Source organism: Chelonoidis abingdonii, chromosome 2 (genome assembly GCF_003597395.2).
Source record: "Chelonoidis abingdonii isolate Lonesome George chromosome 2, CheloAbing_2.0, whole genome shotgun sequence".
Classification (NCBI taxonomy): Eukaryota; Metazoa; Chordata; order Testudines; family Testudinidae; genus Chelonoidis; species Chelonoidis abingdonii.
This window is the reverse complement of record NC_133770.1, coordinates 255,803,569-255,829,222: the sequence shown is the minus strand read 5'-3', so window position 1 is coordinate 255,829,222 and position 25,654 is coordinate 255,803,569. Positions and strand designations below refer to the sequence as shown.

Below are 25,654 nucleotides of genomic sequence, written 5' to 3'. Positions count from 1 at the left end.
ATGCGTACAGGGACGGTGGGTAGTAGCTGACATCCCCATGTACGCAAGGATTTCCTGAGCCGTTTTGGCCTGAGATAGTTTGGCCCGGCTGACCAGCGTCCCTAAGACCAGTGTAACTGCACTGCCCGAGTCTATTAATGCAGTGGTTTCTACACCGTTCAGCTTAACGGCCCTAGTGTATCTATGAGGGACCATCGCAACCCCACCTAGACTTATTAGATCGCATGGTCCCCCTTATTCCCAGTTCACACTGCATAGGCTCTCCAAGATAGGGCATTGGGCAGCTAATATGCCCCTAATTCACCACAGGCAAAACATCGGTACCCACCCCTGGGCAGCCCCCTATTTTTCAGGCCTGCTGGGATGTATCCCCTGAGCCTTTCTCTCCCAGTCTCCCAGTTCTCTCCGGGACTGGCAGGCGGCTCTTCCGCCTCCTGCCTCCCTTCCATTTCCGGCCTGGAGCTAGGGCAAACCAGGGCTTCGGCGTAGAGGCTGGCCTCCGATACTGCGCCTTCCTCCCCGGTGGTCTGAGAAAGTTCTTGGGCTGCTAAGTGCCTCTCCATGAGAGCAACTAGATCGTCATAAGAGGAGGGATCATTTTGGCGGACCCACCCCCGTATGTCTGGCGGCAACCTTCTCATGTACCTGTCCAATACCAGGATCTCTACTACCTTCTCTGGCCCATGGGCCTCGGGGCGGAGCCACTTCCGAGCAAGGTGTATCAAATCAAACAGCTGGGACCTCGGTAGTTTGTGCTCCCGGTACTTCCACTCGTGGAAGCATTGGGCCCTTATGGCCGGTGTCACGCCTGCCCCCGCCAGGATTTCCGCCTTCAGTCGAGAGTAGTTCATAGCCGCTTCTGTGGTCATGTCGAAGTAGGCTTTCTGGGCCTCCCCACATAGGAATGGAGCCAGCAGACCGGCCCACTGGTCTTGGGGCCAGGCCTCCCGCAGTGCCGTCCTGTCGAACGCAAGGAGATGCGCCTCTATATCGTCATCGGTCGTCATCTTCTGCAAGTAGTTGCTTGCCCGCAGCGGCCGACTCCCCTGGGTCCCATGCGTCATCGTGGTCAGGGCCTTCAACTGGTTTACTACCTCTGTCAGGGATGCTCGATCTTGGGCTGCCTGGCTCATCAGCAGCTGGTTGGTCTCCTGTTGCACCCGTACGGACTCCCGCTGGGCAGCCACCTGCACTCTGGTAGCCTCTTGTTGGGCCGCAGTGGCATGCAACAACGCCTTCAAAACATCTTCCATTTTTCAGGGGAAAAAAAAATATATATTTTTTTTTTTGGTGGTTTATACCGTGCCCAGTGATCGCTTGCCACAGAGCCTCACTCACCAGGCAAATCCCACCCCTGACACCACGTGTGGCAAAGTACCTGCCTCTCCGTTTGGAAGCACAGTTCCTTTTTGCCCTGGAGGCACAGGCTTGGTAAAAAAAAAACAAAGACAAAAAAAACCCTTCGCAATCTCACAGGGTCTGGCTGATCCCTTCTCAGCCAGCCCCTTGCTCTAGTTTCCTCTCCTTGTGAGGAGACTGCAAGCTGCCTTCCCAGGACAGCCTCAGAGTTTAGCTGCCCCTACTTGCTGGCAGCTACTCTGCTTCTCTCCTTCTCCCCGCCCCCCCCGCTTCCCTGCCAGGGAGGTTTTAAAAAGGTCACCAGCAATTGGAGTCAGCTGAACCTGATTAGTTCCCTCCTAACCCCTGTCCCAGCTGAACCTGATTCCTCTAGGCTAAGCCTTCCGGGACCAATTACTACCCCTCTCCTGGTAGCCAACTGTCCTGAGTTTGCCACAGTACAAACATCAGATTTTAGGTATTAGTCAGAAGTGAACTGTAGCGAGGCGGTGTGGCTCCCCTCCTCCACAGGGAGGGTTGAGCCCCGTCCATCTTCCCCCAGGGCGGAACTTCCGGGCAGAAGCCCCGCCCCTCAAAGGGTCAGGCGGCGACCCGGAAGTATAAAAGCCGGGCGCTATTTTAGGCAAGTTGCAGAGTTCCTGTAGCTTACAGTTCCAGTTATTTCTTCTTACAGACTGGACTCCTGTCTCACCCCTGCCTTTCCCCTCAAGTCAGTTCCTTTGTCCCTTCTGGTACTTTCAGCAGTCTTTCTTCTTGGATAGGCAATGAAGGAGAGTCCTGTTTGCCTTTCTCCCCAGCCTTAAATACAATTTACATAAGGTGGGTATTTGTTTTCCAAACTTGACCTCTCCTTCCGGTTAGTGGGAAATTACTAGAAGTCCAAGATAGTGTTTAGTGTCAGGTGACAGGACCACCTGACCTAGTAGTGTCACAGCTATGTCCCAGGAGAACTCTTAGGAAGGAGAGAGATTAGTATCTTCACAGTTTTCTTGTTTCTTCCTAACAGCCCATCAAGGTTGATGGCCTGTTGTCCGGTGGGTGTCTCTCAAATAAACACCCAGTTGTAATTGTTACATAGTCCACATTCCGAATTTTAGATACGGAAATGACACATGCATATAAATTGGATAATCACATTCAGTAGCTTATAACCTTTCCAATGATACTTACATGAACCATCTCGCCTAAAGTACATCTTAACTATGCTATATTCATATCATAACCATATATCTATGAAGAATATGGGGTGTAACATCACAAAGGGGCTACAGAATTTTGAGCTACTAATATTATATTTAAAAAACTGTGCTAATTTCAAGGTTGTTTTTTTTCCCCAAAACCTATTGGGGGAAAAAAAACCCCAAACATTGGCTACTAAATGGATAAAAAGAGGGATTGGCAGAGTAATGTGTATTTTAAAGCTTCTCAAAAGGTATCACAAAAAATGGGAAGTAAAATCAATAAAAAACTGTCGAATAAATTAATTGTGTCCTTTTTAACTTTATGCATCTTCTTTCACTTGCCTCATGTCAGTACTTCTGAAGGATTCCCTGCCTGCCCCAAGCTATACGATACAGAAGTTCAGGTGGTAAAACTCAGCAAGCCTCTGGGTTTGTCTACACTACCCGCCAGATCGGCAGGCAGCGATTGATCCAGCGGGAGTCTATTTATCGCGTCTAGTATAGACATGATAAATCGACTGCTAAGCACTCTCCCGTCGACTCTGGTACTCCACCAGAATGAGGAGCACAAGCGGAGTCAACGGGAGAGCATCAGCTGTCAACTTACCACAGTGAAGACACCACGATAAGTAGATCTAAGTACATCATCTTCAGCTACGCTATTCACATAGCTGAAGTTGCATATCTTAGATCGATCCCATGCAGTAGTGTAGACAAGGCCTCTGGTGCAAAAGGGGAGCTACGACTGTGATTTGGGATATGCCTACCTTGCAATGTAAACCTGGAGATTCATGGAACAACCTTTTGTAAGTTTAATTTTTCAGAAGACATGGCTGGTTCATTTGCCTGTGTGATTTTCAAAGGTGCGGTAGGATGCTTTTCAGTTTACCTGCACTTAGTAGTTATTTCCCCCCACAAGTCTTACATCTAAGATATTTTCCTTTGTTCTGATCAGTGCTGAACATATGCCTCACTTTTTTATGCACTTCCCTTTGCAGCCAGCAATGGAAATGAATCCCAACAGCTCCTCCATGTATTTAAAAAAGTAGCTTCAAGATATAAATGCAAAAGCTGAGAATCCATTGGACCCACATTCTATTTGCTCAGCTTCCATAGCTGGCAGTTGTATAGGGAGGTGTTTCAGCCTTCACTGATAGCCTCATCAGGTGGATGCCTATCATTTCTTGCTTTCTTTGGGTTCACTTGTGAGCCCAGCTGCTAGAGTAGTCCATCCTGTGCATTGAATGAGTCAGGGGTCCTGTTGAAAAAACAGCATGTGATCATGTAATTAAAGGCTGTTCCATAATATATATGCATAAGGGGGCTGAATTCTGGATGCATAGGCAACCTTAAATTTGGCATTCTCTATTTCCTCAGTGCTTGACTTTTCAACCTTAGTAACATTCAAAAGAATGTAGTTGCTGTATAATCTATGGATAGCTACATAACATATTGTATCAATTTGCTGGACACCCTTTGGAACTATGTATTACCTAAGTCAATGAAAATGCCATATGGGCATAGGCTCCATGCCAGTGGATCCCACTGCCTGCCTGAGACCTAAATGTGTAAGTCAATATGTAATTGTAAACCTGAAGTTACTTTCATAAAATTAATTTAAAATAATGAAAAATAGGCAAAATGCAATGAACAAATTATTCACTGGGAATTATTAGCTCACTTCTCGATTCTGTAATTTAGGAGTACAGTAGCTCTAGCAACTAACACCCTCATTCCAAATTAAAGTGGTCTTAATTTGCTTTAGTTTAATTCACTTCCTGAGTGTACTAATGGCACGTCTACAGTACAAAATTAAGGCAACCTAAATTACATTGAATTACAGCCACCGCAGTAATTAAGCTGCTTTTGTAAGTTCACACTATGCTCCTTGTGTCAGTGGTGTGCGTCCTCACCAGGAGCGCTTGCACCAATTTAACTGTCAGTGTGGGGCATTGTGTAAATGTACAAATTTACAATAATTCTTGCTCATATGCTCAGAGTTCAACTGATTAACCGATCTGAGTTTTGTGGGAAGGCTTCTGAAAGGCAGCAACAGTTGATGTAAGCACTGCAGAGTCTACATTTACACTGTGTCAGCCTAACTACATTGACTTAAGAGCTATGCCTCCTGTGGAGGTGGAGTTATTTAGTCAGTGTAGTGGGCGAGTTACATCAATGGGGCTGCATTTTAATGAAGACACTTACTGAGTTAGTTTGATGTAAGCTGCCTTACATTGTCCTAACTCTGTAGTGTAGACCAAAGCTCAACTAAACCAAATTAAGGCTATTTTTAATTCTGAATAGAGAGATGTAATGCAGTTTAACTATGCTAATTCAAATTCACATCTTTGATTAATCTGCATTTTTTTTCCTGGATGTCCCCCTGTAGAGTAGCCTTTTGGCATTGAAAGGGAGAAGTAGGTAGTAGGAGTGACTGTGTGTTACTTTTATACTAACGTAACAGGCAATTATTTGGACACCAATTATTCTCCAGGTATAGGTCAGTAAAATGAGATGCTTAGCTACAATAATTCTTGCTCATATGCCCAGAGTTCAAGCGATTAACAGATCTGAACTGTAATGAAGTTTTCCATTTAGGCAATTGGCAGTGATATTAGGGTTTTTAAGCCTTCCTCTGAGGCATGGAACAATGCAGTGGATGGGTCTCGCACAATCAATTTCCTGTAACTGCAGTGCAGTGGGTATTGGTGAACCTGCCTATCTCCTACCTCATTTTATTTATCTTTTCTAGCTATTATATCTTTCACAGTACAGCAGAAATGGTAAAGGTGCATAGCTGGAAATCTGTGTATTTATTGAAAACTGGGTACTTGTTAGCAAGGTCATAGTAGGAGGTATATTTCAACTATAAATACTAAAGACCTATTATTGAGCTTCTGATATTAGCCTAACACCAACTTAGAACCTCAAACAGAGTTGGGGTTACGCAGCATGTTAGCCCAGATCCTCAGTGGCATTTAGGCATCTAACCAATGGGAGCTTTAAGAGTCCTTGCAGGAAAAGGCTCTAAGGTCTGGCTTGATCCTGAGCAGTGCTAAGAACCACCAGCTCTTATTTAAATCAATGGGAATTTGGGTTGCTCAGCACCTCTCAGGATCAGTCTAATTTAATGAAAGGACAAAAACAAAAACACATGGTTCAGAACTATGTAGCCTTAAAATTTGCCTCTTGCAAAGTCAGTTATAGCATTTTCAGAGGGGAATAGCACACTCCAGAGAGCACAGTGGTTTGGGATGACAAGAGGGCACTTGCTGGATGAGGGAAGTACTTGGCCTTCAGCTTGGTTCCTTGACAACATGCACCTAACCACCAGGTGCCCTTTCATGTATTATTCTTCACATGGCAACATTAGAGCTGGTCAAAAGTCAGAATTTCCATTCTGCAGGAAATGTCAACATTTCAAAATTATTTTTCATCCTGAATCAAAACGATTAGTTGAAATTTCCCGTGAAAGGACAATCCTGAAATACTTCATTTCAGAAATGTCAAAAGGTTTCAGTAAGGTAGAAATGTTTTGTTATGTTTGAATTGTTTCATTTAACTTTATAATTGGCTATCATATCATATTAACAAGTCAAAATGATAAATTCAAAATGAAACACATCATCCTTATTGAAATGAAACATTTCAACCTTAGCTAAGTAGAAATGTTTTGATAACTTCCCATCTAAAATTTTGACAAAAATCAATATGTTCCTGTGAAATGTTTCTATTTCCTTGAATCAGAATTTTCCTATGGAAAGCTGTTCTGTCAGAATTTTTTTGGTCAGTTCTAAATAATATATCTTATAAAACAAAATCAAGAGGGAAGGAATCTGACTCGCTAATAAAATCGTTGTGTTTGCATCCAACTTTAGAGTTCAGGATCAGGACTTATTATCCTGTTGTTACAAAAATGTAAGAGCATTTTCCCAATAACACACTTTAGGAAGTTCAGTTGTCCTAGATAACCACACTTCTGCGATGGCTGATGACACTCGGCAATCCACCTAATGCCTCAGGCATACACCATTATCCAGAATAACTACACACCTTGTTGTGTTATCACTTACATGCCTCCCATTAGGAGGGCCTAGAAATCTTTAATCCATGAGTAATGTATCTAGATGATACAGTGTGACAAGCGTATGTCTCTTTGCAATCTAGGACAAAAAATACAATAGGAAAGGTTATCCCCAGTTCTTCAGCTGGGATTTCCAGCTGGTGCCTGAGTGGGATTTCAGGCAGAGACACTATTAAGTGGTACCTTGTGTCTTCAGAGAGTTCACTGACACCAGACGAGAAGACCCTTCCCAGATGAGCAGCAGATTCAAAATGACAAAAAGAGTATGAATTTCCTTATGCATATTTAAAACTGCAATAAAGGTCACTGATTTGCCATCACCTTCATAAGCACATGAGTATTTACAATCACAGGGAGGAAACATCTGCCTCCTCATCAGGTTTTTGAAAGAGGCAGTTGAAAAAGTAATAAAAAGGCCAGCTACAATGACTCCATTTGCTTTTTGTTGTTTACTATATCATCTCTTTTCTTTGAGTTTATTTTTAAAAATATGATTTTTTTCATGAGAGCTTTAATTTTGTGCAGACATCCCAGTGAAAACTGTCATATAAAAACCTTGAGTGAGTGAGAGTGACATAACAGATCACACCCCTAGTAAAAAAGCAGAATGTGAGAAAATGCTATTTTTTTCCTTCTCTGTTTAGTAACTTCCAGTTGAAAAAGCAAAATGTACCCATCTCTTTATCTCTCTATGCTAATAGTGTTTACAAACAATTCTGGAACAAAAATCTTATTTATAATATTAGAGAGACAAAGTGGGTGAGGTGCTATATTTTATTGGACCAACTTCGGTTGGTGCAAGAGACAGCTCTTGACTAGTGACACTATAGTGAGAGAATAGGGTACCAAGCAAGGAGGAGAGGGGTTGTGTGTGTGTGCGTGCGTGCCTCATAACAAACTCCAAGGTGCCAGGGTTTCCCTCTCCTGCTGCAGGGATGGCCTGGGCAACCACAGGTGTCCTCTCTCCTGCTCCTGTCCCAGGTTCTCCTGGGAGGACTTGGAGAACCTGAACAACAGTTGCTCCCTCCTGCCACCCTCATCTTCAGGCTCAGGCATTAGCTGCCCTGGGAAACAAAAACAACTGCCACATGAGTTATCCCTCAACACCAGTTTTGGCAGAGGCTGCAGGGAATGGAAGCTCTGCCCCTCCCCATCCTGTGCCTCCTTAGCCTGTGACATTGAGAGTCCAGCTAGTCGCACCCTCCCCCCTTCAGGTCCCATTCCCTCTCCCAGGCCCTGCCCCCGTTCTCGCGCTGCTGGTCCCGCTCCCCTCCCCCTCGCTCCAGTGCCTTGTGACACGCTCAGACGCCGGGCGAGCGCGGAGAGCGCTTCGCCGGGCTGAGTCTGCCCTGCTGCCGCAATAGTCATGGCTGCTGACGGGGTGGACGAGCGCTCCCCTCTGCTGTCCGCGCCCAGCTCCGGCAATGTCACCCCCACCGCGCCGCCCTATTTACCAGTGAGCAGCCCCAGAGGTGAGTCCCCACTGCTGCCCTCCCCCGGGACAGCCTTTCCAGCCTGCGCGGAGGGAGAGGGTGGGCGTCTGGCACAGCTGGTGGGTCCCGCAGCTTGGCCTGCCCCTGTAGGGCTTTCTCGGCGTGCCCCGGAGGCTGGGGTATTTTCTTGCCGGGGGGCAGGGTGGGAAAGGCTGCACGATGAGTTTGCAACGTGCCGCATTCCCGGCTTCTCCGCAGTAGCCATCAGTGCATTGTTACCGGCGGCGAGTCAAACGTGCAGACCCTAACGCGCATCGCTCAGCAACTGCTGCTTGGCTTAGGCAGAGGCAGGGTGTGTTTGGTGCACGCATTGTTCCCGTGTCCTTGAGAGACAAACATGTTACTCAAGACAAACAAGAAAAACCGTGCAATGTGTCATTGAAAGCCTCATCACCCCTCCCCACCTCGCTATCTGCTGTCCTGGGGGTTCCCTGTTCCTACAACCCACGAGCAAGTCATTTTTTTTACCTCATTTCAGAGCTCTAATTATTTTTATACTGAAAATTGTAAAAAAAAAAAAATGTGGGTGGGATATTACATATGTAATTAGTCTTCATTTAAAAATCCAAGCACCTTTTGGTGCTGCTTGTGAAATACCTTAGTGAAAAGTGACACTAAACTTATTGTGGAGCTGAAAGTACCTTTTACCTTTCAATATCTTTTGCCTGAGTTGCCTTAAGAGGGAGTAATGCTTGACATTATTATTGGGCTTAGAGAAAATCACGTATGATCTGTGCCTGATTGCTGATAGCTGCTCTTTGATGGGACTGCCTTGCCTTGAGGAGGGGGACGGGTAGTTGTTGGGCCTTGAGACAAGCAGGCATGTGTATAGTTTAGTGAACAATAGGCTGAAGGAGGAAAGGAATAAACAAATGGTAGTTTCTCAGGTAGCAGAAGTAGTCTCACTTTTTCTTTATTGGATGGAAATTTGGGCAGCAAAGAAAAAGCTGAGAAACAGTGGATGATGCTTTTAAAAGGCAGGGTAGAGCATATTTCTAACAACGCTGAGTGCGTTCACATTTGAACTTTTTTCTTTTTTTTTTTTGTTCACAACTGCAGAGCAGGCTTGAGCAGGTACAGGTATAGTTATAACAACAGATTCACACGTTGGAGTTTAAAAGGTAAATTATTGGATTTTAGTCCTCCCATTAATTAGAGGTGGGATTAAACCAAAGGATTTTTTAACTGTGAGTAACTGAATTCAGTATGATGAACTGTAGGACACGGAGAGAATCTTACCTGCAAGCATATCTTAAAGAATCAAACTGGAACAAATGGAAAAAAAACATAGAAAGACCCTATTTATTTTCCAGTAGTCATCAAAGCCTTGTACCAGTAGACACAGGTGGTGGAATTCTATTCTGGTGGGCAAACTGGTACTAGAGAGTAGTTCTCTGTACAATAGCATCTATACCAAATAAAATGACTAACACAGGTCATTGCACATTTGATTTTGCAGGCCACACACAAGAAAAGCAAGTTTGATACAGTAAGTCATTGACTTGTGAATGTGGGATCCAAATTAATGCTGTATTGTTGAACTCTCTTCTAGAGGTGTAATAAAATTGGTCTGTTGGTAAAGGTGGTCTGTTCAGTAAGAGGGAGTTAATTTTTACTTAAGCAAGTAACTTAACTTTGGAGTTAGGAATAGTAATAACCTTGATCTAAAAATTAAATATAATTATGAATCTATGGTTTACAAAACACACTGGTATAGATGTTTTTTAAACTAGTTAAACCTCTTGAATTAAACAGAAAGTCTGAGCTTTTTCTAACAGTCTAAACTAAATGAGATTAGTGCAGCTTTAGTCGCAGCATTTAAAGTATGAGGTTCCAATCCTACTCTGGCTGGCTTTAATAGGAGCAGATTTAGGTCTCTATTTTTACCAGGCTTGTTACAAATTAGGATCTCCAGTTTTCACATACAGATTAAACAGTATCTAAATGTAAACCAAAAAGTGATTTATATGTGAATATACTGTAGATGAGAGTACTAAAGAAAGCGGACAAATGCTACAGGTGAGCAAATATGTATTTTGTATACTGTAATCTTTAAACTGTCAGAAAATCAAGGCTGGATATGAAAATGTAGCTCTGCTATGCTCTTGGTTAACATTAACCATCATCTAGCATTCTTAATTACACAAACCAGTAACACAGGCCTCAAAACAGAGGTCATGGAGATTGGATTTTCTTTCCCCGGGATCTAATTATGCAGTATTGCCTTCGCTCCTTATATTTATAACCTCCTTAGCTTTAAAGTATATTGGTTTTCGGGCATCTTGAATTCTCATATTCGGTTACTTTTTTTCTAGGAGTCTTTGTTTTGTAACTATTACTCTAAGTACAGTTCAGAGTGTTTTGAAAATGTGATTATTAATTCTGTAATGTGAATGAATCAGTGCTATGACTTGAGTTTGAACCCAGATATAAGCCTATGCTGTAGCACTTTTCTTAAATATGGTTCTCATGCCAGTTGATATTATATTAATAATATACTTAATATACTTAATAATTTCTATGATGTCATCAGTGAAAATTTGTGAGAGAGACCAGCATTTAAATTTCACGTTCAGATGGCAGGAAAAAGCAACAAGTTTGAATGTTTTTTGGCATATAATATTTTCATTAATACATTCTATACTCCTCCCATAGAGAGAGTGCAGAATCCATGTGTTAATAGGGTCCTTAAGCATTTTGTTGTTATAAGTATGTATGCCAGATTGCCTGTGTAAATCACTTACATGAAAGTCAAAATTATTTTGTTTTGCTAGTATGGCTTAAAGGAATAGTGAAAATTTGCTGGCATACAGTGTGTAGGCTAAGTTGCTGTAGCTTCCTAGTTAATTTTCTCTCTACCTCAATTACTCTTGAGGAAGGCAAGTTGCTAGTTAAAAAGAAAATGTATAATATATGGTTGCTGGTTAAACTAATAAAAACTGCACTGTAATGTGTACATACAAGGGACAGAGTTAAGGTTGCACATTCTGTAATTTGAAACTGTTTAGCTACACACCACTAGATAGGCTGTCCCATACACCTCAGGAGACCTGCAGGAGAAACTCCTCTCTCTTGTATGTCTTAGGAGCTGCAGAGATGCTGAAGCAGGAGTTCTTTAGTGGTGAGGTGCCAAAAGTAGATCATGGGGGAGCATCCAGTGGATCATGGCTGCTGGTTGAGCAAGCAAGAAAATCCATGGATCACTAGGACCCAGCAGGAACGCAGGCAATGGAAAGAAGGAGATGTTCCCACCTTCAGCTTTCACCCCCTTTCACCTAGGCAAGCAGGCTTAGTTTTCAGGCTAGTAGAGGCTGGATATAATTTTCAAGTGCTGGGAAGGCCTTAGTTATGTTCTTATATATGAAGTCTTCTAAGAGGAAGAACCACCTTTTTAATAATGAGGAGTGTGTGGATGGTAACACACATTCGCAGGGCTCAATGTGATGCATTGGAAGCACCGATAAGTAGGGAGCATCTTCTCTTCACACAAGCCGCAGGGCAGGATCTCTCAAAAGTACACAGAGTGTGGTAGGGATTATTATATCCGAGAAGGGCCTGGTTTGTTGAGTTAGGGAGTCAGAAATGCCTAACCTACAAGTGTGCGTGCTACGGCGAGCAGATAGTAGGCATGCATATTCCTACTGAGAGGAGAAGGAGCAGAATTCACTCTGGAGAAATAATCCAGCACCATGCCTATGACAGAGGATGCATTGGGCCATGATTCTGCTGGCCAGGGCAGGATTTAGATTATAACCTTTTACTGGCAGGAGTAAGATTGTTTGATGTAGTGCAGTGGTCCTCTAGCTTTGTTATTCTGCAGTGCACGTTGAGGGGAACTTTCTTCTGGACTATCTCCCAGTCACTAACTGCCTGAGTCCCTAACCACCTGTCCGCCTTATTTTGTGGACCACCATCAATGGCTCTGCAGACCACTGGATGGCTGTAGACTGTAGTTTGAGAGGCACTGAAATAGAGCAATAACTTCTTTTTCTCAACGTATTCTTCATTACTCCGTATACCCCTCCTCCTTTCCATGCTCCTTTTTAGGCCCAGAATCACAGCAGCTCCCTGTGAGGAAACCTGGATGCAGATCCCTTTGGAGATAGTCTCTACCTTTCTGAATATCTGGCAGAGGAAGATTTTCAAGAGTAATGTGAAATATGGCTTCCCAGGAAGCCAGTACCTTACCACATTCACAGCATTCCTATCTTGGGGAGAAAGAGACCCACCTCCTAGCTTGAACTAGGATACTGTGCATAGCAGAGAGCATTCTGCTGTCATTGATGATATGACGTAGCTGTTGTTTTTCTTTTCTTAGAAGTAACATTGATAATGTCGCTATAAACCATAATGTCAATAGCAGGAATAAGATTTCATTACATGTGCTCTGAAAAGATCTATGGCTTGTAAAAACAACATTTGCCGGACATGACTGGATATCAGGAATACGAGGCTTATGCATATGAACTGTTTTACTGCTCTCAGTATATTATCTTATAAGTGCCACAATTATTTAGTCTGAAGTTCAGACTGTTATAAAAGCCATCTGTAAGTGCTATATTAATGTACTTTGAAAGTTGTCTGCATTTCTATTAAGAGTTCATGACTGGCAGACTACTAACTGTGCTAGGAAATCTATTTGTCTTCTCACAAGATACTCTTTGCTGAAATTTAATTCCTGGTATTGATTTGTTTTTGGAACTCCTCTAAATGCATTTTTTTAGCATGAAGATTATAGCCCCAATATTTCCTTCATTTTTGGTGGATATTTTTGCCCAGTTCACAATCAGCCTTGTTCTAGCTCAGATGTGAACATCAGGTCCAGTGCCATTCTAAAAGATAATCATAATTTATCTTGAGGTATTAGAAGTAGCTGATGTGGCAGAATACTAGAATCTGTGCTGCTCACCTTGGAGCCAAACAGCTCTAATGTGGGGCTATGGTAATGATTCTTTCCATTACAAATCTTATTTGACCAATCTCAGGTCTCCATCATCCTTCTGCTGCAGTGGAAGAAGATTGCTGCTTGTGCTGGATTCCATCAAGCATAGTTGCCAATATTTAAAAGGACGTGCAAGGACAGTTCTCCAGGCACACAGCAGTTCTGTGGGCTGGTAGGCTCCCAGACACTGGGGACTTTTGTGTGCATTCTGGTGATCTCCAGGACTTAAAGCATTTTGCAAACAATTGTCACAATACAATACCTGGCACTTGTTGCCACCCTTCTTTTATGGAAGAGGAAAATGAGGCAGAGATTACAAGCTCACAGTGAATTGCTCTTGTGGCTAGGATCAGAAGGCAGGAGTCCCTTTGTGACTCTTCCCAGTGATACCTAGGGTTGTGAGGCATCTGGCTATCACCTGCCCTTGTCTGTACCTGCCAGGGGCCAACTCCCAGCCACAGGCAATACCTGCACACCCTTCTCAGCCCCTGTGGGGTCTGCTGTCCCTCATGCAGGCTTGCAATAGGCACACTCCAACCCCTGAGTCCTCCAAACTTCCCCCTGTGATGTCCAGCCCCCTAAACCCCTGGACACTCTCAGAATTAGCAGGCCCACTGTTCCTATAGGAACAGTACACTGCAGCTTACTAGTTACACCTTAGAACCTAGCTTTGCTTAACACACAGCGTTCAGGTATGTTTAGAGAGAGAGTAAATATAACAAAGAACAGAGATTCAAGTGATAGCAAACAGAAGTATTGACAGCAAAGGGTTACATGTAAAATAAAATCAGAAGGTGCATTCTAGAAACTAAGCTTGACTAACACGATGCCCTCTTGTCTGATAAGGCACTGCTTAACCAAAGTCTTTCACACAGCATTTTTCCACTAGGAAAGCTGAGATCCTCCTTTCATGGGACCAAATGTGCTGGCAGCTTTCCTCCTGATGAGGGATGCCCTTGCTTCTTTCTGCACCCCTAGATATATTAGACAGTTCTTTGTTCCTCAGATAGATAGATAGATATATAGGCTCTACCAAATTCACAGCCATGAAAAACACATGTCAGACCATGAAATTTGGTCTCCCCTCCCATCAGGGCCGGCGCTTTCATTTAGGCGACTTAGGCAGTCGCCTAGGGCGCCAGCATTATGGGGGAGGGCGGCATTTTGCCGGGGGGGCGGCAGGCGGCTCTGGTGGATCTGCCGCAGTCGTACCTGCGGAGGGTCCGCTGGTCCCGCGGCTCCAGGCATTTCTGGGGACGGTCCACCGGAGCCGCGAGACCCGCGCGCGGGGCAGCGAAATGGCCCGGCGCCTAGGGCACCAGAAACCCTGGCGCCGGTCCTGCCTCCCATGAAATCTGGTCTTTTGTGTGCTTTTACCCTATACTATGCAGATTTCACAGAGTGGACCAGCATTATTCAAATTGGAGGTCCTGACCCAAAAGGGAGTTGCAGAGGGGTCACAAGGTTAATTCAGAGGGGATCGTGGTATTTCCACCCTTACTTCTGCACTGCTGCCCTCAGAGCTGGGCGGTCAGAGAGTGGCGGCTGCAGACTGAGGGTCCAGCTCTGCAGGCAGTAGCGCTGACGTGAGGGTGGCAATACTACCATACCATTCCACCCTTACTTCTGTGCTGCTGCTGATGGCAACTCTGCCTTCAGAGCTGAGCTCCTGGCCAGCAGCCGCTGCTGTCCCGCAGCCCAGCTTTGAAGGCAGCACCGCCACAGTAATGGTAGCGGTATCGCAGCCGCTCTACAATAACCTTGTGATTTCACCCCCAGCTCTTTTTGGGGTCAGGACCCTTACAATTACAACACTGACCTTTCAGATTTAAATAGCTGAAATCATGAAATTTACAAAATTGACCAAAATGGACTGTGAATTTGGTAGGGCCCTTCCTATATACAGCTCCTACCCCCCAGCTGTTCACCTCTTTCTGTTAATTTCTTCTCCTGAAATCGTAACCCTCTCATTAGCATTTGACTCAGTATGCAAATAGCATTCCATTTGTAAGACAAGCAATACACAGTTGTCAGCTAGGGAGATGAGTGTCTCCCACCTCCTGTCTTTTGAAACCTGCCTTAAGGCACACTACCTGTGGGTGACCTGCCTTTAAATACAGTGGCCTAAGAACGTGATTTGCACTGTGTGTGCGTGTGTGTGTATATATTTCCTTGCATATTATCTGCACATACATTTCACAAAGATAATGGCTTCTGTAGAAACCTTATATGACACTCTTTTGTGAACTAGAATGTAAATACCAGATCCAGGGAATCTCTCTAACCCTTATGCATCCCTATGATTTCTGCCAGTTGGTACCCAGGGGTCCTTGGGTCTCCCCCTTGTTTTTAGTTCGCTTCTTCACCCACTAGACATGATGCCGTTTGTTATTGAGCTGGCCCTTCTTTGGCTAGAGCTGGCTGCTCAACAGATGAGCTAGGTTTGTGGTAGGCAGCTTTCTCGATGCTGGAAAGGTGTTTATGGGAGCGGTAGCAGCAATAGCCCAGGCACCACCACCTGTCTGATTTTCCCAACTTTCAGTCATCTACAGGTTTTGTTTTTTTTTTATTACACTGCTCTATTTACAATGTGGGTGCAGTAGAAAATATTGCCAGACTCCAAAAGTATTTATTTTGGGTTCTTACGGTTTATGGTATCGGCTTCTGTCTCTACTAGTGTGTAGTCTTGAACTGAGACTATGGAGAGCTTAACTTGTGTCTCCACATATAGGCATGCCTGGGCATTAATCCAGACGGCACTGCAGGTCTTCAGAAAACAACCAATCATTAAAATGTTCTGAAGTTGCTCCAAAAATCATCTTCAAGAGTGTATTGGTTTCTGCAAAGGGTGATGGTAAGGCTGAGGTTCTGGAAGTGAGCCTATCCTAATTAATCAAGGGCCAGCTTCTGCTTTCAGCTGCACTGGCGTAATTCTGGAATAACTCCATATACGTCGGTGAGTTACTCCAGAATTTTGCCAGTGCAAATGATAGTAGACTTGAGTCTGAAATTTACCAAAATTATGTTTTGTTTTATTTTTTCAGTGTAGAGAGACATTTCACATTCATGTACCCAAAAATGCAAACAAATCGAAGGTCTTGGTTAGCTTGTGTGTAGGCCACACAGCAAAGAAACAGGCTTTAACAGCATCTTAGAAGATTTGATTTCTTGTCATTAGGAAATATATTGTAGGTGTTTTTGTGTACTTCAGTATCCTACCTACTCACAAAAATGGAGGGGAAGAATGAGGTATAGTATTAGGTTGCCAATTTTGTAATATTTAAAATCCAGACACTCCAGCAGGAGTACTGGAACCTCCCCTGCCCTGCCTCTTCCCCCAAGGCCCTGCTCCTGCCCTGCCTCCTCGCTCCAAGGCCCTGCCCACCATTTGCCGCCCGCCGCCACTCGGAAGGGACTTGTCTGCAGAGCCAGGGCTGGGAGCTGCAGGTGCCCGACACAGGTTGAAGGCAGCCCCTGTTCAGTAGTGTGACCAAGTGTCTGGTTTCTGACCGGAACACCCGGTTGAAAAGGGATCCTGGCAGCTCCGGTCAGCACTGCTGACCGGGTCGATGACTGTCCAGTTGGCGGTGCTTCGCAGTGGTAGCCACCGCACCACACGGCTCCTGGGAAGCAGCTGGCATGTCCAGCTCCTTGGCTTAGGTGTGGCCAAGGAGGTTTGTGTGCTGCCCCTCTTGCAGGAGCAGCTCTCATTGGCTGGGTCAGGGCAGGGGACAAACTAGCGCGATTTGTGAGCGCTCAGCAGGTGGCTGTTGAGGAGTTGTGGTGTGCGCCCCTTAAAGTGCTGCCGGCCCTCTTCTCACTCTCCTCCTGTGGCTGGGCTTGAGCTGTGGCATGTGCCCTCATTGCCCTGCGGCGAACCATGGTGTGTTGCCCCATTGCTGGCTCCCAGGAGTTTGAGGTATGTATCTCCGAGTGCTGGGAATAGGGTTGCACCCCGACCCCCTTCACTGCATCCCTCCTCATCCCATCCCCCACACCCTCATCCCTCCCTGTCCCAACCCCCTGCACCTCCCAGATCTACCACCCTATGTCCTTCACCCCCCATTACCCTGCACCCCATTCACCTCCATACACTGCTGAACTCCCATGATGTCCCTATACACCCCTGTGCCCCCCACATCCTCATGCACCTGTAGCCTTCTGCCTCCCCCTGCCTCCTCATCCACCCCACATACCCCTCACCCCCCTCCTTTGCTGCCTTCTCTCACCCCCATTCTGCTGTCGTCCTTAGCCTCTTTCCCTCCCCGTCCTCTCTCCTCCACCCTCTCCTATCTTTTCTCTCCAGCCCTTCCTCCTCCCTTCCCAGCTGGGCGATTTAGGCAGCCCCTGGAAGAGTGAGATCCTCTTGGTCACCATCATAATCAGAGAGAGAAAATAAAAAGGCAATAAAACCAGACAATAAAACTCAGCCAGCAGCCCCGGGGCCCAGGCAGATCAAAGGCCCCTCAGTGCCAGGTGGCCAGCCTCCAACCCCTTTGCTCTGGGGTGCAACCTTCATGCCGGGTATTTGAGTCACACATTCCATCTCCTGTGTTCAAACTGTTGCAGCTCCTGGTGCCTGTTTGGACCTCGCAGTGAAAGTGATCACATGAGCGAGGGTCGGGGAGAGCAAGCGAGGGATTGGGGGGGGCAAGGGTGTTCAGTTTTCGGGAATTAGAAAGTTGTCAACCCTACGGCTGAGTACGGCTTGGTGCAGGTGATAACCCAGTGCCTCCCCATATCCCCTTCCTGCAATAAGTGGACTTTGGATGTCCGATCAGTAGACCTGACCGGACTTCCTGGTCGAAAACCGGATACTTGGTTACCCTATATAGTGTCTCCCCAAGCTAAGCTAAAACAAACTGGTAGGACTAAATTTGGGCCTGTCAGCTTTAATAGTAGCCCTTTAATTCTTTCCAGCAGCTGCTGCTTTGCTGAACGCTGCTTTTTTTGTAGGAATACGATGTGTCTCTGGGTTTCTTTGAAACATTTGTTGATAGTTTGGCTGTGATTACTGTATAGTTTATTCGATATCTCTTGGCTCCTCACTTAAAGGGGAACTCTTTTGTACACACTTCCTATTTTATGCTGTTTTCAAGCCTTGGGCTTCAGTAATTTTTACCTCCTTCTCCTCACACGTGCACATATTTAGTGCTCTCATTTCAAGACACTAATTTACATAAAAAGTGACTAAAATAGACTCAAGCTATTATCTCCAGTAAAAGTTTACTTAGGACTGTCATGGTTAAATGAATTTTGCAGCCTTATTGTAATACATTAGACTGTGTTTTTAATTGCCTATTGCAATTCCCTATTTAAGAACACGGGTATAAACTGTAGTGGGGACCTAGCACATTATTTCCTTTCTGGCTTCTCTCAGACACTGGGATAGAGAAAGGGAAATCTGGTAATTCAAAAGGGCAGAAGGCCTTTTTGGTCCCTCATCGTGCTGAGCTGTTGTTTTTAAATTACTAACATTTCCTTTTAGTCTATTACATAAGCTGCATTTGCATTTACAGTCCCAGTCAACCAAATACCTTCCCCATAATTCCGAAACTTGTCTGAGTGGCTGCTGAAAGCTGAAGCCCCAAGGTTGGTCAGTCCAGCCTACTACTGCCAAAGGCAGAACTGTTTTCCACAAATTTCCCTCAAGGGACTAATCCACATTCTTAAAGGGCCTGAATCTGTGAAGTGCCAAGTATTCTGCACTCCCTTTGACTTCAGTGGAAGTTGAGGGCTCTTAGAACTCTCAGGATGTACTTTTAGCACCTTATGGGATTGGATCCATAGTGCTCGCTCTAGGGGAGGTATTCTTGGGAGTCAGGAAAAATTTCCTTTCTTTTGATTTTACCTGATTTCTTTTAGCATTACCTTTTTGTATGCCACACTAAATATATCTGTCTCAATGTTGCATCCTCTTCAGGTAATATAAATGCTTGCCAGGACGTTCCCACTTACCCGAGCTATGTATATTTTATTTATCTGTTTTCATTTTTCCTCCAGAAGTCAATCTTTTTCTCCCTCCACCCGACCCAATCATTGTTTTTGTTTCTGTCTGAACTCTTTGGAATTTGGCCACATATCTCTGGTATTGAAGTGCCTGGATACAAATGCAGTATTCCAGAGGCAGACGTGTCACCTCTTATCACCTTCCCAATGTGTGATGTAATGCTTCTGTATTGTCAGTATCATACAGTATGGTTATAGAACTAGGACTAATGTATTAATACAGAATATTGGGGAAAATCTGTAAAACAGTTTTGTGATTACTTTAGATAAATGATAACACCAACCACTAACTTTCTGATTCTGTGTCTTAAGCTATTGTGACCATTGGAAATATTTTCTGCTGTAGAGTACTCTGACCATCCTATTGGTTTGATCATTTCTTTGCAGCAGAACTCCCCCCTCCATATACCGCCATTGCCAGTCCTGATGCCAGTGGTGTTCCTGTAATAAACTGCCGCGTGTGCCAGTCACTAATCAATTTGGATGGCAAGCTTCACCAACATGTTGTTAAGTGCACAGTTTGCAATGAAGCTACGGTAAATGGATTTTTAGATTTTTCCATTGTTGTTGATATATTCTGTTAACTCCTGGTTACGTAGAAAGGGTTTATCAGTATTACTGATCATCTAGCATGTTTATTCAAGAATTATTGACACAAGATGGGCTCGGTTATCTGTTAGCAATGAAAATGTACAAAAGCAATAAAGTCTTCAAGCTCCTAAGCCTACTTGTTTCAGGTGGAATGCATCTTGTTTTCCATCTTTTATTCTTAGCAAGCAGGAATTCAAAGGGTTAAAAGAGTCAGTTAAAGCAGAAGTTAACTCCCTGATGTTTAAGGAGAGATGAGACAGCATGAAATGATAGGCTTTCGGGGTAGGAAGGGGTTGAGGGAAAAGAGGGTGCAGTATTTCTAGATATGACAGAAAAAAAAAATTGAGGTGTCTTAAGTATTTTAAATGTAAATTAAGGAACATAATGCCTAATTTACCCAGTGGACTACATATGTGTGTTTGGCTGAATATGTGCACTGTTTTGTTAAATAATACTCTAAAGACTTTAGTTTTAACTATTGTTTAGAAAGTTTTGTGCTGTAGATATAAACTCCACCCCTTCCCCTCTTATTTAAAAAAACAAGTTTTCTCAGGACCTGAAATCTATAGTGTCTCCTTGACATACTTATAAAATCAACCAATGATAAGTATGGATTTCATTATGCTCCCCATATCCGGGACTGCAGTGTTACACAGTGAGGGACAAATGTGCCTCTTGCCCTTGGGTGGGTGCAGAGCATCATGTTTGCAGCAGAAATAAAAAAAATTCCATTACATTGAGGAAACAAAATTTTTGGATCCTAAGTGGGATTCAACTCAACGGAAATCCCATCCATACACGTTAGAGGAGTTTGGCTGGGCAGAGAATATTAATAGGACGGTGGAGGGGTACTCCAAATGGCATCAATTCCACCACCTCCTCAAGTCATGTTAATCAGCATTATATCATGGGCTACGTGTTCCTGTACTGAATTTAACCAGTTCATCCACACATGGAGACTGTGGCTCGCTGACAGCACAGGACTGTTGAGACTCAGGAATCCTAGGTTGATTCCACATTCTCTAGTGGTTACAAACCTGTCTACTGCTGCTCTGTCACAGCCTTTTCTCTGCAGGGTCCCAGTCCCTGCCTCCTCACCCAGCCAATCCCAGTCTTACCCTACCAGCTCTTACCCTACCCTGCTCCTCAGTTCTTGCACTTGGTGCCACAGCAGCCTTTGGCATCTGAAGGAACAATGTCAAGGAAGGTTTCCAGCAGCTCTGCTCTCGAGCATACCAAGTACAGATGGAATCTTTGGAGACTCTTGCTACCAAACTCTGCAAGCATGTGTGAGCTATGACTTTCAAAGGCTTAGAGCTTGGCCAACTCTGAATGATTTCTCATGGGAGCAGCAAAAGGCGTAGCCCCGACATTAAGCTTAACTTCCTATCAAATTCCAACTCCTTGCACTAAAGCTTGAGCAATGGATTTGCTAGAGCTGCTGGACAAAATGTTTTAAGAATTTTTTTAACATATGTTACTTTGCTAGTTTCCCTACCCTCATTTTCAGAAATTGCTGAACTATTTTTGCTGAAACTTTCCAAAAATATTTAGACTGAGGCAGTCACCTGACAGGGAAAAGGTCAGCTAAAAAGTTTGGCAGAGTAATTGAAAACTGTGTCTTGTAATGGGAAGTGTTGAGCAACCTTAGTTATAAGTATAAGTTACCAGCTCTGCCTAGGATAAAACTTTTCAATTAGAAATATGTCAATTAATGTGTGAACACACTGATAGAAACTGATATTTCATAGCTTCTTAGGCCAGGAAGGAACACTATGATCATCTAGTTTCATCTTTTGGATAACACAGAAAAATTAAGAGAACTTAAAATATTTTTAAAGATATATTTTTAATTTGTTGAAAAGGAAAGAGGGAGTGGGGTTGTTCTAGCAGTAAAAATGTGCTGATAGCAGGAACTTCTGAGATATAAAAAATGCAGTTCCTAGCTTTAGGTGTTTGCGATTATCTCTTAGAGAACAAACAAGATACCTGATTCTCTTACTATTATCGATTAATTTGTATTACCATAGCACCTAGGAGACCTCTCATGCACCAGCACCTTATCGTGTTAGGTTCTATACAAACAGGCAGATAATATTTCAGATATTTTGTTCTAAATTATATTGTGTTGTAACTTCAGTCTATCCATTCTGTTAATTATATTGGTCCAGATTCTAAAAGATATTTAGGCGCATAACTCCCAAAGGGTCTTAGCTTTTGTGTCAGATCTTGCTCCCTTACCTATGTGAATATTGCAGTCAGTGGGATTAAGTCTCCGAGTATGACAGGTAGGCTTTGTCTCTTAAGCAGCAGTATTTGTTTAGAATACATTTCAGTAAACATGGGATAAAACTAAACTTTGTAGGTTTTAAACTCTTATTTCTAAAATATGAACTGGACACTGTGCACTAGTCTACAGAATCCTTGATTGCTGGTTTTACATACGTATAAAAATCTTTTTCTCTCAGTTGAGACTGTTTATTACTTGACTGAGGCTGTGTGTATATAATAGTGGGTAGATAGACAGAGAGAATAATGAGGATAAACCCTTTGGAGATGTGGATGTTTAAGCATTCAAGTGGCAATGTATGAAATACCGGTGTTCTTAGGATTCATTTTATAAAATCAAATGTAAGGGCTACACAGTTCAAACAACATGCATTCACCAATTTATACAAACACACACATGCATGGAACTGGGACCTAATTTAATGTTATGCTTCTTCAACTAAATAGTGAGACAAAAGCATTTTCCTACTCTTTAAGCTAAAGTTAGGGTGCCGATCAATAATTTTAATTGTTTGTTGTTAAAACTTTAGCCATGTCTTTTTTTTGTCATGTTCTGTCCTGTAAGGAGAGAACCTGTACTTCCCTTTTCTTAACTTGGATTCATGTCATATCAGTTACTCTGTTTAAGATACTTAGGAAACTAGCAAAGAAAAAATATTAGTTCACTATTTAGTATAAAAATTCTGATGGTTTTGTTGTTGTTGTTGTTTTTTGTCTAGCCAATCAAAAACCCTCCTTCAGGAAAGAAGTATGTTAGATGTCCATGTAATTGTCTTCTTATCTGTAAGGATACGTCTCGGCGAATAGGATGTCCAAGACCCAACTGGTAGGACCTAAAGAATCTTAATGACAGATACATTGGTGATGTGAATGTTATAAATATTTTAATATCATTGTTAGTCACTCATTTAGCAAAGTGTGTCCACTTGCATTAGTACTACAAAAATATTTGCCCATAGACCTGTGTAGACCTCAATTTATTGGATTCATTAGGTTAATGTATTCAAAGAAGAAAACTATATTACTTGTGCCATAATAACTATTTCTCTAACATGACTGATATCCATTTCAAGAATGTTTTTTAATATATTTAATATGGAATAGTATATTGTGTAAGTTATATGAGGAATATATGAAGTGAATAGCTTACAATATAGTGGGGAAACAATTTAAAAGTTCTGGGAAATATTGTGCATAATTTCCTGCAAGCTCAGTTCTATGGTAATTCCATGGGAAAGTGGTGAATACACAACTTGTGTTATAGTAACTCTGTTGCTTAGTAATGGTGAATAACATGACACACTTGTTAAATCTTTCATTGCAAAAATCCTTCCTACTCCTTTCTCAAAAAAAAAAAAATTAGGCCATGAACATATCTGCTCTTTGTTTAGAAAAACTAGTTAATATAAACTGATCTGATGTTTATGCGAATCTTTAGAATTCTAAAAGAAATAAGAGGCACGTGTCTGGACACACCAGATGCCACTGCATACTTTCACACGATGAGTGAAATCCCAGCCCCACTGAAGTCAAGGATTTCATCCAGGAAATCTAAGTAAGCGGGAATCCATAACACATAATAATGTACTAGATAACCTGGAAACATAAAAATAAACCAATTTCCCAAATTTTGTTAAAACATCAGTCCCAATAGTATATGCTTCTTCAGCAGCTCTCCTTGAAGGAGAGCAAGATTGGGAGTGTGCATATTGTAGGAAAGGACCCCTGACAGAGAATGTCCTACCACTGTTCCCTGCCTTCCACACTGATGGGGGTCTGGCCCAACCTGAGCTGTGGCAGCCTGGTTGGGGAGGGATGACGGGGGATTAGGTGATTCTTTGTGCCTGCATTTTTGCTTCATATGCTGTCATCTTTGTTGTTTGTTCAAACCATGTGAGCAAACTGGAAACATGAAATGATACAGTCTGGTTAACTTAAAAATACAAAACCAAGCATGTGACAAAATTGACATAAAATGGTCTTTGGAGCTCGAAGTTGATTTTTTTTCCCCTAGTTGATGCAGAGTGGGCTATTTAGGACTAACTTAATGCTAAATGACTTAGTGTATAGAAAAAGTTTTTTTTTTCTTTAAATAGAGTTTGCTCTTAAGTGGGCTTAACTGTACTGGAATTCTGGTATTTTCTAACCTTCTGCATTTGAATGACACTATGCCAGTTCTCATTCTCATTGCCAACTTGAGGATAGATATAAAGAATGGCTAATGTCATCTGAGTCGCCCTCTGTGTGGGTCCCAGGTGAGCAAACCTCCTGGAAAATAAACAGGGATCTCCCATAGTCTGTCCAAGCCTTATGCTGTGGGATTTACAAAACGTGGTGTGTTTTCCATATGTGTATGTGTGTGTGTGAGAGAGAGAGATCTTGTAAATCGGGCATATTCTCACTGCTTGCCAAAGCTGCCAGCTGAGCAGCCTGAAGTGAGTGTTGGGCATCCCCTTTGTGGGCAGAGACTGTTGACACAGAAGAGGCAAGGAGGCTGCCTGGCCTGTCTTGGCTTGGAGTGTGTGGGAAAGAGGGAGAGAGTCTTATGAGAAGAAGAAATCTGGTTGGAGAAGTGGTGAGGAGAGATGCCTGATTTTGAAGGGAAAGGAGAGTTTGAATGGAGAAGGATGTTGGCTGGAAGGCCAAGATTGAGAGTCCAACTGCTGCTATGTGTTTCCCCAGCCATTGCCATGTATCTCTGTTCACAATCCTGAATATCTGGTCATCTCACCCAGATTTTCTGAGTGAGATGACCCAGATATTACTCCCCTCTTCATGAGGGAGAGTGTCCCAAACTGGACTCTGCCATTTGCTGGCTAGGTCTCTGTTCTTGAAATCGTCGCCTTTGCAATTTGCACTTGTATAATAACCTTTCAGTAAAGAAAATGGCATCTTCCTTACCTGTTTGGATAACGCTAATAAGAGAGAGCTCAATTGGATGCACGTATAATAAGAAGTAGGTTCCACTTTACAGTCATAAAATATTTGGTAAGGTCTTGCAGAGCTAATAACCTAAATGCATCGTCCCTTCCCCTCGTTAGTGTAATGACATGGCATATATGTTTAATGTTCCTACCACAGTAGACGCATCATTAACCTTGGTCCAGTGATGTTGATTCCAGAAGAGCAGCCAGCTCAGCCTGCCTTGCCAGTTCAGCCAGAAGGTACTCGTGTGGTGTGCGGACACTGTGGAAATACATTCCTGGTAAGTAACCCATGTGCATGGTAGCATCAGGGTTTTCGTGTACACTTGGAGCTGGGGTTGTGATTCCCAGCTCAAATAGATGCGTCTGCGCTGGCTCAAGCAAGTGTACTAAAAAAAGCAGTCTAGCATGGACGGCAGCTCAAGACTACTTGTCCAAGTATTCATCCTCTCCCCCATGGTATATACTCAAACGGTTAGCTTGAGCCACTGCCTGTGCTATCCCATCTATGCAGCGCGTCAAACCCCAGCTCTAAGTGTAGATGTAGCCAAAGGGCTAAATTTGCCTCTGTTACATCAGTGCAATATCACTGAAATCAATGGAACTCATCCAAGACCCTATCCCACTGGTATAGCATTGATGTGGAACCATATCTCTCTGAGTTGATTATTAAGACACAGATATCACCTTGAATATGCAGTTTGTATCTGAGTATTTACTTGTGCCTCTTCAAGAAAATCCCCCAGTATTCTCTCCATCTAGGAAAGCGTCAGGTCCATAAT

The 25,654-nt window shown here is 43.4% G+C and overlaps 1 protein-coding gene across 2 annotated transcripts in view; it reads left to right on the top strand.

Annotated features, from left to right (window-relative positions):
* Positions 1–7,904: 7,904 nt before the first annotated feature.
* The window catches only part of PIP4P2 (phosphatidylinositol-4,5-bisphosphate 4-phosphatase 2), a 69,201-nt gene continuing 51,451 nt past the window's right edge, over positions 7,905–25,654 (top strand). Inside the window, exons 1-4 of one of the 2 annotated variants that reach the window (XM_032805282.2) lie at positions 7,905–8,096; positions 19,459–19,604; positions 22,668–22,774; positions 25,030–25,153. In XM_032805282.2, coding sequence (XP_032661173.1) covers positions 7,991–8,096; positions 19,459–19,604; positions 22,668–22,774; positions 25,030–25,153 — 483 coding nt within the window. In that variant the 5' untranslated portion in view covers positions 7,905–7,990. Of the gene's footprint in view, positions 8,097–19,455; positions 19,605–22,667; positions 22,775–25,029; positions 25,154–25,654 lie in introns of both variants that reach the window. The other variant, XM_032805281.2, reaches the window with a different exon arrangement.